Below are 14,295 nucleotides of genomic sequence, written 5' to 3' on the forward strand. Positions count from 1 at the left end.
GATGTTTGTTTTCTGTGCCTAATGGAACAACTTTCAGAGAACAGTGTGGCACTTCCAGAAAACATAAAAGGCAGAGAAATCAACAGTAATGGAAAGCATAGAGGAGGCTGAAAGGATTACAAAAGCAAGAAACAGGGGGTGGTGATTAATCAGCTGACTTTAAATACTGCCCTCCTGGAGCTTTGCGGCAAAATGGAAGCAGTATCTGTTATGGGATCAATACGAAGTGCCTTCCTGGCATTTGTCTATTTAATCCATTATTGAAGCCCATCTGAGCCTGCATAGTGGACAGGAGGACTGCAGCTCACAGCAAGAGTAGAAAGATGGATACATGCAGTCACACTCACCCACTGAGGCCACGTTTACACGTAGCCGGGTATTTACAAAAACGGATATTTTCCCCTCTACGTTTTCAAAAAAATCCTCGTTTACACGGACCCGCATAAATACGCTGTTAACGTCATGCCAGCCAATCAGAATCCTGGAAAAACATCAACAAATGACACGTGTAACTTCCAGTTAAGGCTGATTTATGGTTCCGCGTTACACCAACGCAGAGCCTACGGCGTAAGGTACGCGGCGACGCGCACGTACGTTGCGCGTCGCCGCGTACCCTACGCCGTCGATTTGACGCGGAACCATAAAACAGGCTTCATGCTGCTGGCTGACGCGCTCACAGGCTTGAATGAGCAGGAGGCTGGACGGGGGGGGGGAGTTACTTTTAAGTGTGACTTTAGAATATAAAACAGGTAAAATACAAGAAAATATTGACGGTGGCCAAACTAATTGTAAACACAGGTCGCACACATGACGCTGGTGAGTTTCTGGTGCATAATGTGACGTTCTAGCTTAAATCTCCGTTTTCCTCCGTTTTCCTCCGTTTAGACGCAAACGTGAAAACGGAGTTTTTGAAAATCTCCACTTTGGCCGGAGTTTTCAGAAAAGATCGTTTTTGGGGGCTTTGAGCTGCGTTTACGTGTAAACGAACGGCCAAAACGCATGAAAACGCCTCCGTTTTTGCCCCGTGTAAACGGGGCCTGAGCCTCACAACTCACATGTGCAGGTGCTACTTACTGAGAACGCCGCTACAATAAAAGGCCAATTAGGCCAAAAAAAATTAACTAAAACATCACATATAATGCAAGAGCAAACCCCATACCTATAAGCAGCAACATTTTTAGGAAAAACATAAGTTTTGTCAAATGAACGCAGAATCTCAAGTGGTTTTTATTTGACTTCATAGAAGCGAAGACAAAATAGCACTGAACTTTAATCTCTGTGTCAATTTGAGGAAAAGACAATGAAAAGCTGCTTGTCTAAACTTCAGTAGGAGTTATCCTTTCTCACGGTACAATCGGCACATTCCCATCAATGAGCTCCAGTTAATACGCTAACCATTATTTATATTGTTACTACATTCAAACAACTGACACATCCAGTAGTCAGTTGTCTCAGTATGTGTCAACTCTTCTGCGTTTGGGCTGTGAGGTAGTGAAACCGGCGGCTGAAGACGAGAGACCAAACAAGTCATTCATCTAGCGATGTCATCTGAGAAACAAGTGTGAAGATTATGACTACAAAAACAGCTCACCTCATCATTTGAGAAGCATATCTTTACTATATTGGTAATGGCAACAAATCACGGGTAAAAAGATGCAACTGATTTATCAAGAGTTGTACGCTGGCTCACTCTCAGTTCCACTGCGCGGGCTGATGTCTGTAGTCCAGTCAAAAGTAATAAATTAGAGCGTGGTGCTCCTCTGAACTCGTACTTCAACACAGGAGTGGATCCTACAGGAGCCAGTACATTGCCATGCCTTCATGTTGCAGTTTATAGGGTTTTCTCCTGGGAGGAAATTCTTAACTCCTCAGAGATCTAGTTGTCTGGAGTATGTGTGCAGATTAATAGCCTTGGTGGGTATACCCATGGATTAAGTTGGGATTTGTTATGCAAGGGAGAAGGGGCTCTGTGGTTTTAGGGTTGCAATTGCACCACACGTATGCTCGTGTGTGTGTTACAAAATCGGATAAACAGCATTTGGCAAACTTAATAAAACAACAACCCTCTGGTCTGCACAGCAACAAAAGTCTTTTTCAGAACCGTCCTGTGAATCTGGATACTCCTTAGTAAAGTTGCTGACATACAAACTAAAATAGTCAGATAAATCCATATAAATAAAGATGAATGAAAAAATTCTTGACAGTGGCATTAAATTGGTGTCAATGTATATTTTACACTTCACATTTTCATACATTAGACTTTTGAGTCATATCATTTTCAGTCCTGGACTGGATTTAAAACCAAAATTAAATAAATAAAGATTAGGACTGCTGGCTCTGTAATTTCCGCTGGTTAAAGTTAAGAATTAGTTGGATTAGCGCAGCTCACTTAGCCATGGTGTAATTCATTCTCATATTGTGCTCAAACCACCAATGTTGTGACAATACTACAATTTCTAGCTTTGAAGGTCTCAGATTATGCTTTCAATGATTTTCAAAAGGCTCAAAATTCACTTTAACTGTAAAATAATGTAAAATGCCTTTTAGCACTTGTTTAGGAAGGCAAAGAAGTCAGCAGGGAGCTGAGGGAGGGGAAGGCAAGACAAAATGCTCACCAGAGCACATAGAAAAGAAAAAGATTTAGCGTTCATGGTCCAATAGCCCCAGAGAGTTGAAATAGCCATAAAGGATTTGATACAAAAGTTGAACTCATTAACTTCAAGTTAATGGTTGCTTCTTTTCAAATTACAATGCTCACATGTGCATCAATATTATAATTTAATTTGCATAGTTTTATGTAGAAATAGGGCAACAAAAACTGCAACAAGAAAATAAGAGTAAATCTTGGACAACTTTGCAAGCCAGTGCCTATAAGGGGATATTTAGAGCTAAAAATGGCAATGTTCCTCTGTGCACTTTAAAGTCCTTTCTTTAAATAGCTTAGCAAAAGCTTGGTTCAACTAAAATGAGTTCTGTTTTAGTCCTGGGCAACCAAAAAAAACATATCTATACACTGCGATTTGCAAAAAAGAAATGGATCTATGATCAGTATCCAGTCTAACCAGTGTGTGGCCATGTGTTAAACCCATACAGACGGGTGAGTTAATGATTACAATTTAAAAACAACCTGTTGACTGAAAGTAGCCGAAATGTCTGCACCCTCACTGTGAGGCAGGTTAGGAGACATCACACCGGCTCCAAACACTCACTGAGAGATTTAATGCCACTGGACAGTTCTAGTACACAGATGTAAGATTGATTAACTTCAGGCATAGTTTAGTGAGCTGAATTAATGGCAGAAGTGGTGGCAGCACTACAATAATATGGAGGAAACCTGAATGTTGTCGTGAGTGAATAGTAACCATGGCTGGAAGTACTGAATTTAATGCTTTTTATTGTCATTATACATTGTGTAAAGAAATTGTAGAGCTTCTCTTGTGCTCAGAGCAAAATTAACAATTAAAGTAAAAAACAACAAGTAAAAAAAAAAATGCAGATATGCTAAATAATAATATAAGAATAAAAAGTATAAAGTCTTTAAAAATGTATCGTAACTGTACATCTTGTATCTGTTCAGGATGTTGCTGGCTTTTGGAAAGACACTTTTTCTCAATCCATTTGTTATTGCACTATAGTCAGTCAGTAAGTAAGTAAGTAAGTAAGTAAGTAAGTAAGTAAGTAACGACAAGATTTAGCAATGAGACAAAACCCTGCTTTCCGTTATATTGGTTTCATGCAAAAGCATCCTGAAATCTACTGTCAAAAGCGGATGTGAAGACAATCCTCAAAACAGCAACATCCTTTGAAACAAAAAAAAGGGGGTTGTTGTCCTCCAGCCAGAAGGCTGACAATTTAATGCTGAGGCCTACCATGTGTTCAAGCATCCTTGAGTAAGGCACGGCATTCCCCCTGCTCACTTGAACCTCAATGTGATGATAAAAACAAAGTGCTACAAACTGTTTATAGAGTGGGTCAATGAAGTTATCCCCCATAACTAGTATGGCACACAAAAACGTAGACAAAGTAAGAAGAAGAACTTCCCCACATTATGTCACATAGAAAATATTCCATCAAGAAACTTTACAAAATGCATGCGCAGAACTCTAACAATGGATAAGGCAGGCCTTGAATGGAGTTCCTGTCGTCCCACACATGGAACCAACACTGCATAGATGCTGCTCAGCGCTGACGACCACAGAGAACAAAGACCTCAATTATGTGGAGCTCAAACAGGAGAGCTAAAAACGGGACCATGGGCAGGGAATAAAACCTTGGAGTGCTGCAGGAATTCTGTGCATCCGTGCGCCATCACCACACGGAAAACTTGTCCCTCCTAAATCGTGCTGGCACCACTACTGCCCTTTTCTCCAACTCCATGAAACAAGGCAGTGTTCAAGTGTCTGGAACAGAGGGCTCTTATGCTTATGTGCACCAGAATTTGTCAACTGCTTAACTGCATTTACAGAACAGTGCATGCCTGAGTGGAGGGAGCTGTGTATGGTCACATGAAAAAGATACATGGATGCTACACTGTATCATTGACAGTTTTATATTCAACTACCATAAATAGGAAACATTTTTTCAAATTCAATGTACCCTTTTGGCATCAGTCACGGATCCAAATATGTAAGAAGTTAATGTAGCACGCAGGTGGCCCTTATCAAATGCATTTGATTAAATGATGGCTACGTGGAGGAAAGACATAAGCAATGATCTTAGAGTCACAATTGTTCCTGCCCATCAATTTGGAAAGTTTAAGAAGTTATTTCTGAAAAATATGGAATCCATCATTCTAAAGTGGAATAAATCATTTACAAGAGAAAAAAAAGTCAAAACACAGCTGCCAAACTTCCCAGGAGTGAATGTCTCAGCAAGTTCACATCAAGATCAGACTCAGCAATGCTAGAGAAATGGCGGCACCCCTTGGGTTTGCAAAATGCACTTTGAACAGACCAAAAGACTTCTGGAACAGTGTCCTTTGGACAGATGAGTTGAAAATGGAGATCGTTTTTATAATCCAAAGCACAACATCTGGTAGAACGAGGTAGAAACATTTCACCCTTTTTTGTGACAGAGTAAAATGGTTTGCAGAAATATCAAAAAGCAACTATTAAACATGGTGGTGAGTGGATGATAATTTGGGCTTCATATGCAGCCACAAGACTTGGGTGCCTTGGGAGGTGCTTTAATGTCACTGAGTTGACGTGAACTCTTTTAAGTACACAGACAGAACAGAGTCAAAATGTGAGGTTATCTGTCAGTGAGCTTAAGGACAATAATCCTAAACACAGTAGCACATTTAAAACAGATAAATCACGATGTTGCCACGGTCAACTTGAAATCCAGACCTCAACCTGTAGCACAACCTTAATAGTGTCGCATAAGTGAATGCTCAAAAACCTTAATAAGGTCAAGTAACGTAAAAACAGCAGACTAAACCTAATATGAGACTAATGTATGACTAATAGTGTCATACAAAAAAAAAAAAAAAAACAATTCCCTCAAATTATTGGTAGTTGTGGTCTTTCCACACACTGCTGCTGTATTCTGTCTTTGCTGCCATTTATATTGTGTTAAATACATTTTAAAACCCAGTAAAGTCCGTATTACTTTTTTTCCTGATGTCCTGATGTGCATCAGAGGAACTACCTACTTTTTTACACAACTGTACCTTGAGTTACAAAGGCATGTTGCTGGGTAACAAAGAGGAGCATAACCCCATTTGAATCTGTTTCTAGAATAAAGCATCAACTTAAATTGCGGATAAATCATCTGCACAGATTGTTAAAACGTACCTCAGCCTATTAAGTCCAAAAATAGCAATATTTTATAGCTTGTCCCTAAAGTCATCCCCGTCCTTTGGTTTCATGCAGTTTATTCTACGTCTGAATTCCAAACTAAGACGAAGTTGTGAAATATAGTTATTCCATTTGACCAGTATCCAGAGACGGTTTGTACCAAGAATCTGAAAAATGATGGAATTCAGTTTTTTTTTTTTAAAGGGTGCCTTAAGAAAAAGTAATTTACCCCCAACAACTATGAAAAGATAAAAAAGACAAAAACTTTCATGAAGTAACTTGGAATAAGGAATGTTTTGTTTTACATTTCTAATCTTTAACAAATGGAAAACAACTTAAACCTCCAAACTCGTGGAGATAGATGTCATGACTATGATGGATCACATTTAAGTGCATATGTAGCCCCACTTATCACCCTTTAGATAAACTGCTTTGCAAAATTAAAAACAGCAGCATGCACACATACCTAGTTTCTCCACCAGCTTGAGCATTACTCCACCAATGTGGATTTCTCCGGTGACCCTCAGAGAAACATCCCTGTGGAGGTCGGTGACATGCATCTTCAACTCCCACGTCCCGTCGGCATAGCAGCCATCGGGCATCCGGATCCCGTCCAGTGCCATCCTGCCAAAAGCAAAGAAACATTTAAATGGTTGAAAGGTACTAGTCCTTCTGTCATGTTTAACCCCCTTAGAGAGGAGTAAAAGTGCTGCAGAACCCATCAATGGATTGCAAGCCCTGTTTAATATTTCACTTTCTTCACAGGGTTTTTAAAAAAAAGTTATATTTACATCAGTACTTATTTTCTGTGGTTTGTTTAAAATAAAAAACAACCCTGTGGTAGATTATGCTATGGACTAGCAACTTGACAACATGATGAAGTAGTAGATGACAACTTTGACTATCAGCAGAGGCTTTAAGCTGTGCGTCGCCGTCACTCCAGCATATCCACCGGTAATCTTTGCTGCATGCTGTATCTGCCTAAGAGAACATTTCTAAACCGGCTTTTGTTGCTTTTAAAGTGAGAAAAAGTAACTGACAGCACATTGATGTCGTCAGGGCTATTGACTGATTAAATAAAACACGTCATGTGGTTCAAACAATACATCCATTTACAAGGAAAGAAAAGAATGTCTAAAGATGCAGCTGAGATGTATTACAGCACATGCAGGGTCCAGTATTTTGGCAGGGTTTTTTTTACATCTGTCTTGAACAATGGCCCAAATATTTAAAATGTCTGCACTGGGAAGTCTGTGGGTTACTGGTTCTGCTGGTATGACAGATTCAGTCCCTATATAGACAGAGCCAGTTTGGTTCCCATTGCCGGTAGCGAGTTGGATTCATTCCAGGTGGGAGTACGAGTCCGTCAGGGCTGGTCTTTATCATCATAACTTCTAATCGACAGAATTTCTTGGCCCAGCCGAGGGGCAGAGCGTGTCTGGGTCTGTGGCAACAGAATTTCATCTCCGCTTTGTGCACATGATGCAATTCCTGTTGATGCTGACGTCCAGTGCGAGGTGGCGAGGATGAGAATCAGCACCTCCAAATCTGAAACCATTGTTCTGTTACAAAAAAAAAGGGTTGTGCTGCCTCAAGTCTCTTCTGGATCTTGAATGAGGGAAGGATGAATCGGGTGATTGACGGGCGGATCGGTTCGGCAATGACAGGAGTGCGACCTCTCTACTGGTCTGTTGTGGTGAAAAGAGACTTGAACCAAAAGACAGGACTCCACATTTAATGGCAGATTTCCATTTCCTAGCCTCACCTATGGTCAGACAGTGTGGCTAGTAAAGCAAGGCTGCTGGACTCTCCCTTGGAGATAGTTAAGTAATCTGGGAGGAACTCCGAGTAGAGGTGGTTCAGAAATCTGGCTAGGATGCGTACCGGTCGCCTCCCTGGGGAGGGACCCAAATCGGAAGTTGATGGAGGGATGACATTGTGCTACTGTAGCAAAGGTTGGAAATCATAGACATCTTGTTTGTCAGTGAAACAGAGTTCCACCATTGTAGCTGAGTCATGAATATTTACAAATACTATTACTAATCATGAATAAATCACACTATTGACTGGTAATGGGGGAACTCTGATTCATTCCCATCCTGAAAAGGCGGCTCGTTCTTTTTCCTTTACTGAAATGCCATTTTTAAATCAAGTGAAAGGTGATAAACTATGATGCAGCACCCTTCCTCCGCATTGGTGACAGTTGGTGACAGGACTCCACATTTTAATGGCAGATATCCATTTCCTACCCTCACCTATGGTCAGAAACTGTGGCTAGTAAAGCAAGGTTGCTGGACTCTCCCTTGGAGATAGTTAAGTAATCTGGGAGGGACTCCGAGGAGAGCGCCTGCTCCTCCACGTCAAGAGGAGCTGATTGAGGTGGTTCAGGAATCTGGCTAAGATGCCGACCCTGGGGAGGGACCCAAATCGGAAGTTGATGGAGAGATGACATCGTGCTACTGTAGCAAAGGTTGGAAATCATAGGCATCTTGTTTGTCAGTGAAACAGAGTTCCACCATTGTAGCTGAGTCATGAATATTTACAAATACTATTACTAATCTTGAATAAAACACACTATTGACTGCTAATGGGGGAACTCTGATTCATTCCCATCCTGAAAAGATGGCTCATTCTTTTCCCTTACTGAAATGCCAATTTTAAATCAAGTGAAAGGTGATAAACTATGATGCAGCACCCTTCCTCCACATTGGTGACAGTTGGTGACAGGACTCCACATTTTAATGGCAGATATCCATTTCCTACCCTCACCTATGGTCAGAAACTGTGGCTAGTAAAGCAAGGTTGCTGGACTGTCCCTTGGAGATAGTTAAGTAATCTGGGAGGGACTCCGAGGAGAGCGCCTGCTCCTCCACGTCAAGAGGATCTGATTGAGATGGTTCAGAAATCTGGCTAGGATGTCTACCGGTCGCCTCCCTGCCTGGGGAGGGACCCAAATCGGAAGTTGATGGAGGGATGACATTGTGCTACTGTAGCAAAGGTTGGAAATCATAGACATCTTGTTTGTCAGTGAAACAGAGTTCCAACATTGTAGCTGAGTCATGAATATTTACAAATACTATTACTAATCATGAATAAATCACACTATTGAGTGCTGATGGGGGAACTCTGATTCATTCCCACCCTGAAAAGATGGCTCATTCTTTTTCCTTTACTGAAATGCCATTTTTAAATCAAGTAAAAGGTGATAAACTATGATGCAGCACCCTCCCTCCACATTGGTGACAGTTGCTGTAACTTGGCTCCCTGATGAATATCCCAGTATCAGGAATGATTTGGGAAGGAAGGAAGGAGGGAAGGAAGGAAAGGAAGGAACAAACCAAGTGATTACCCATTTCTGAGCCTCTCCCTGTTATAAAGTAACAGCATTTTTAAAAAAAAGTGCTTTTGTAGCTGTATGTAACATCATTGGACCCCATTGGGTTGATTGGGAAGAGTGGCCTGGCGATCAAAACAGCCGTCTAACTCAATAAACACGGCCGAACAAAGGCCGGCAGCTGGCGGATATAAGTTCAGCAAAGACCTTTGGTAGCTGTTATCTACACAAAAGCGCAGTTTCACCTGTTAAAAGTAACGGTAAAGGGAGTCACACCAATAGGGCTGGAGGGTGAATTACGTAAGGCTGTGCAACACAGTCTCCTGCTGCTGCAAGCACGTTTACCTCACAAAAGTCTGGAAAAAACACCAAAAAAACTACTCAGCTTTTAAATGAAGCCTTAAAAGAACAAGCTTCAGTTACGTACAACAAAAATGTGTTTTAAAAACATAGTTTTTTTTTTCATTTATATATATATAGATAGATATATATTTCACAGCGGCGAAGCGAGGAAAGCTTTGAGGACCAACATCTTAAATGTAGAATACTGACCTTCACAACGACGAAAAACACCAAAAACAAGTCGACTGCGCGGTACAGAACAAGTGTCCCCTCTTTAAATCATGTAGAAAAGTATCGTTTGGGTATTTTTAAAAGAAAGAAAGATATCCCGGAGAAGTCGAAGCGAAGTATTCCCAACTGTTTTCCAGCAGGCGGCTTAATGGAGTCCAGCCCTCCCTGTTTCCACCGCCCTCCCTCCGGCCAGCGGCGCTCACGTCACCGCGCTGCCCTCCAGGAGATTTATGGTTCCGCGTTACACCGACGCAGATCACGGCGTGGGTTCGCGTACCCTTCGCGTATCCTCCGCCGTAGGATACGCCGTCGGTTTAACGCAGAACCATAATTCAGGCTTCAAATATTGAAAATAAAGTGGAACCAGAAACCAGAACTTATTTATTTCTACCACTGTGCTTCATCTCTCAATTTCTGGTCTAAATTTGAACAATATATAGTGTCTAAAATCGAGATAAACATCTCAATTGACTGTAGGAGTGTGATATTTTATTTTGTCCATGAAGAAAATGACTTTTATTATATTAATTAATATATATAATAATAATATTATATATAATAATATTATTTATTATATTAATCACTTTTATTATAAACCTGTTCATTCTGTATGGCAAATTTCACATACACAAATGTAAATACTCCAAAACTCCACCCCCACTTTAAAGGTTTCTTACTTGAGTACATTAAATCCCTTAAACTAATTGACACCAAACAAAGTATAACATTCACCCGATATATACGATAACTTTTTAAAAATACGTTTTAAGTAAGAATTTTTTAAAGATGAATACTATTTACATTTTAATTATTTATTTTTTCATTTACTTTTTTTCTTCTTTTTCATATTTTATTTATTCACTGGTTTATGTATCATTCTCCCTATTTCTGTTAATTTCACTGGAAATTTACATTTATTTTTTAGTTACATATATATTGGAGCACCGATGTTCTCTGATGGTCTTTGTATATAACTTCTTCTCAATAAAAAAAAAAAGAGTGGGCTGTCACCAGCCGGCATACTTCACACTCTTGATGTTCTATGCACCCCTAATATTTGTGAGAAAAACACATAAATAAATACGTTTTGAATTTTCAAATGCAGCCACCTTCAAAAATGTTGAGGTAACAAAAGAGAACTATTGATATATTGTGTACCTAGTTATTTATTTAATTTGTTAAATGTCTATAAGTACTTTAACTGTAATTAAAAAAAAACATAATAAGATGGTAAACGGTAAGACATTTGTCTAAATTCAACATATTTTAAAAGTAATAGACCGTAAAGGGGTCACATGACCAGAGCTCAGCAGAATCCTTGAATGTGGAATTATGGGTGGGATTCAACCTGGATCCCAGGGGGTAACCGTAGACTGTGTAATTACTGGACGGGCTATCTGTGACTTCACCCAAAGGTTTTCTGGGGAGCGGTTTTGAAGCCTCTCTTGCCTCGTACTGCATGGCGCCGTGTTGCAAATGTCCAAAACAAACAGGCCCAGGAAACCACTGGAACACGCCTACCTTATGTCAATCAAAGTTAACTATGGCTACCAGCTCCTTCAAGCCGAGGAGCTGCTGGTGAACGTTTGCAGTGGAATATCCCGTTCCAGATGTTGTTTCCGTGGTAAAATACGAAATGACGGCTGCAATTAGCAGACGCTGGGATAGTAAATATGCTTACTGCTTGGCTACGCTTCATGGCATGATGATGACTAAAGGGGAAATGATAGCGGCCAGTCATTGGATAAGCTGACTGCCAGTCAAAAGGCTAAACCTCATATTATGAATAAATGTATTGCTTTATATAAATTCCCCAAGCCAGCTTCTATTGGTCAGTGGATGAGCTGCAATTTTTGTTACTTCCAGGTTGGCTTCAACCCAGAAGTAAGATTGTTGGTATGTTGTTATTACCATACACAAAAATACACTCACACGGCATCACATTAATACTCAACGGATGGCGCTTCTGACTTCCCTTATGACGCAAAGAATCCACAATTCAATTCAGCGATGTGTGGTCCAAAGTGAACATATGGGGACACTTTCATCTCATACGTGTGGTTGCATATGTATGTATGTATGCTTTGAAAGCATCCTGTTATTGTTTTTATATTTCTGTTGTTTCATGTTATTGACATGACTTCATACGCATTGTGTAGCACAATTGTTACGTCATACTATGTGTTTTTGCTATTTCAGACTTTTAAAATAGCAGAAACTATAAAGCAACATTATATTTAATTTATTTTGTAGGTTTTAATGTGTCAGATGAAAAAAAAAACAGAGATAGAAAGAACTGAAGCTTGAAAAGACATCTGTATGACACTATTATTTCAGCCATTATTTCATTGGACCTGTGCAGCTATAGACGGGTTCAGTGACGTCGCACATCCAGATCAGCTCACTCATCTTGTTCTTCACTACAATTCACGTTACACGTCCTGCTGAAGTGAGCACCACAATGCCTTAGCACAGGGGTTCTTAACCTTTCTGACCTTGGGGCCCAATTTTTTCAGTACAGAGTGGCCCGGGGCCCATTAAATATTAACACTGTATAGCAGGGGTATTCAACTTTAAGAGGTCCATTTAGAGAAAATTTACTCAAGCGAAGGTCCAGAACATAATAATAAATATATATATATACTTGAATTACACATATTTTTTCTCTTAAAAATAAAATAGATTTTATTTTATTTTTCAAATGCTATCTTATTTTATTTCTCTACCAGCAGTTTGAATTTCCCCTTTTCTTTGTTAATTGTCTCAACACATTTTTATAATAAATGAATATAAACACATCTTAACAATTGAACAGTTTTGCAGTTTTTCTTTCTTCCCCTTAATCTTATGCCCCCACTTTCTGTCGTTCAGTGAGAGAACTGAGCTCTAATTTCTCCTGCCAGAACTTAAATCTGGGCTGGATGGTGTCAGGTTCTCATATGCATGTGGAGGTGCTCGTGTCATTGATGAGCCTGGAACGATATTTAGTTTGAATTAAGTTCACTGTGGAGAAAGCTGCTTCACAGCTGTATCTGGACCCAAATATGTTTTAAGATGGTCAGCTTATTTTTCTGTGACTTCAGTTCAGACTTGAGTGAATACATGTTTGATGAAAAACTTTGTGTTTTGTTTCAGTGGCGTTTCACTTTCGCACTTTGAACGCCACGGTCTCTGAACGTATGAGACACTGGTTTTGTCCCAGTGGGAAGACTGAACCAAAACGTAGTTTGATTTTACTTTAAGTTATTTACATTAATAAGTTGTCAGGACTCAGTGTGTCGGGCTTCATCCGAGCCTGATCCGCTGCGACGCAGAACCAGCACCGCAGCTCTCTGGTCGCGCTGCAGCAGTTACTTTCCGATGCTTTTTCGAAAGCCCGAACAGTCCAGTCCAGCAGACACGACAGCCCACGCATCTACATCTACCCTCCTTCAGCAGTAACGACGGAGCCCACCGCCCGAGCGGCAGCCTCAGCCGACCTCCCCGGCCGCAGGGACGCGTCAGGATAAATGATCATGCCGCGCTCGCTCGCTCTGGGCGCAGACCCAAGTAATCGATCCCTGATCCTGGTGGATCTAAACCTACTCTGTGCAAAATGAAGAATTTTCTCTGTAAATACACACCATTTCTCTTACTATTACACGTACAGCTAGCTGAGTGTCTTCTCCTCATTTGGTCGGGAGTTGCTATGCAGTCCCGCGGCCCTCGCGGCCCACATGTACAAAACTGAAATTTTTTCGCGGCCCACTAGATGGCGCTCGCGGCCCAAGTGTGGGCCGCGGCCCTATGGTTAAGAATCACTGCCTTAACGCTTATCTCAAAAGAGGTGTGTCCTGTGAAGAATGGGGGTGGAGTAGAGTCGAGTGCCTGACTACGCCCACTGAAAAACTGACTGCTATGAACACAGCAGTGCAGATATGGCTGAGAAAGGAGCTTTTGTACTATATCTCTGTGGAATTTTAATCAAAGCGTGTCACAGACTTTTTTTTTCTTAATCTCAGGAAATTCTTTCAGCTTTGAAAAAAAGATCATAACATGTGCCCTTAAAGGAGCACTTATACCCAATTACAAAAAGCAGACCTATAAAAGGCAAGTGAAATCCATCCTCATAGACAGAAAGTGAACGCTTTCTCTGACATTTATTTCAAAGAATACTTTCTGGATTTCCTTGATTTATGAGAATTTTGAAATTGGTGTTAAAGTTGTAAAATAAAATAAAGGTAACATTAGTGTGACCCTGTGTGTGAATGTGAAAGCATAGAAGATTATGACGTCTTCAGCCTCACAGATTTTGCTGAACTGAAACCCTCCACAGCAGCAAACTCCACATCCTGTAGAAGGGTTAATGGACACACAGGAAAGATCTCAGGCTGCCTTTTATGGTAATAGCGCTGCTTGGGCTTCCATCAGCATCCAGGGACCTGTGCTACCCTAAATAACTGCGCTAAACAATAGAAAACGTTAATCTCAACACTTTTGCACTTTTTTTATGACCATTCATTTCCCTCTAAAGCCTTTTGTAATAGCTGTAAATATTATCAGGTGCTTATTTTCTTTTAGCATAAATCCTTAGTTAAATGATCCAATGAA

At 40.5% G+C, this 14,295-nt stretch overlaps 1 protein-coding gene across 4 annotated transcripts in view; it reads right to left on the reverse strand.

Moving 5' to 3' along the window:
• The window catches only part of fermt2 (FERM domain containing kindlin 2), a 46,843-nt gene extending 36,986 nt beyond the window's left edge, over positions 1 to 9,857 (reverse strand). For all 4 annotated transcript variants that reach the window (XM_061744458.1, XM_061744457.1, XM_061744456.1 and 1 more), the window contains exons 1-2: positions 9,685 to 9,857; positions 6,265 to 6,422 (exon numbers count right to left, since the gene is read on the reverse strand). In XM_061744458.1, the coding sequence (XP_061600442.1) occupies positions 6,265 to 6,421 (157 nt within the window). In that variant the 5' untranslated portion in view covers position 6,422; positions 9,685 to 9,857. The remainder of the gene's footprint in view (positions 1 to 6,264; positions 6,423 to 9,684) is intronic.
• Positions 9,858 to 14,295: the final 4,438 nt, after the last annotated feature.

The sequence above is a fragment of the Cololabis saira genome, chromosome 16, assembly GCF_033807715.1.
Source record: "Cololabis saira isolate AMF1-May2022 chromosome 16, fColSai1.1, whole genome shotgun sequence".
Lineage (NCBI taxonomy): Eukaryota > Metazoa > Chordata > Actinopteri > Beloniformes > Belonidae > Cololabis > Cololabis saira.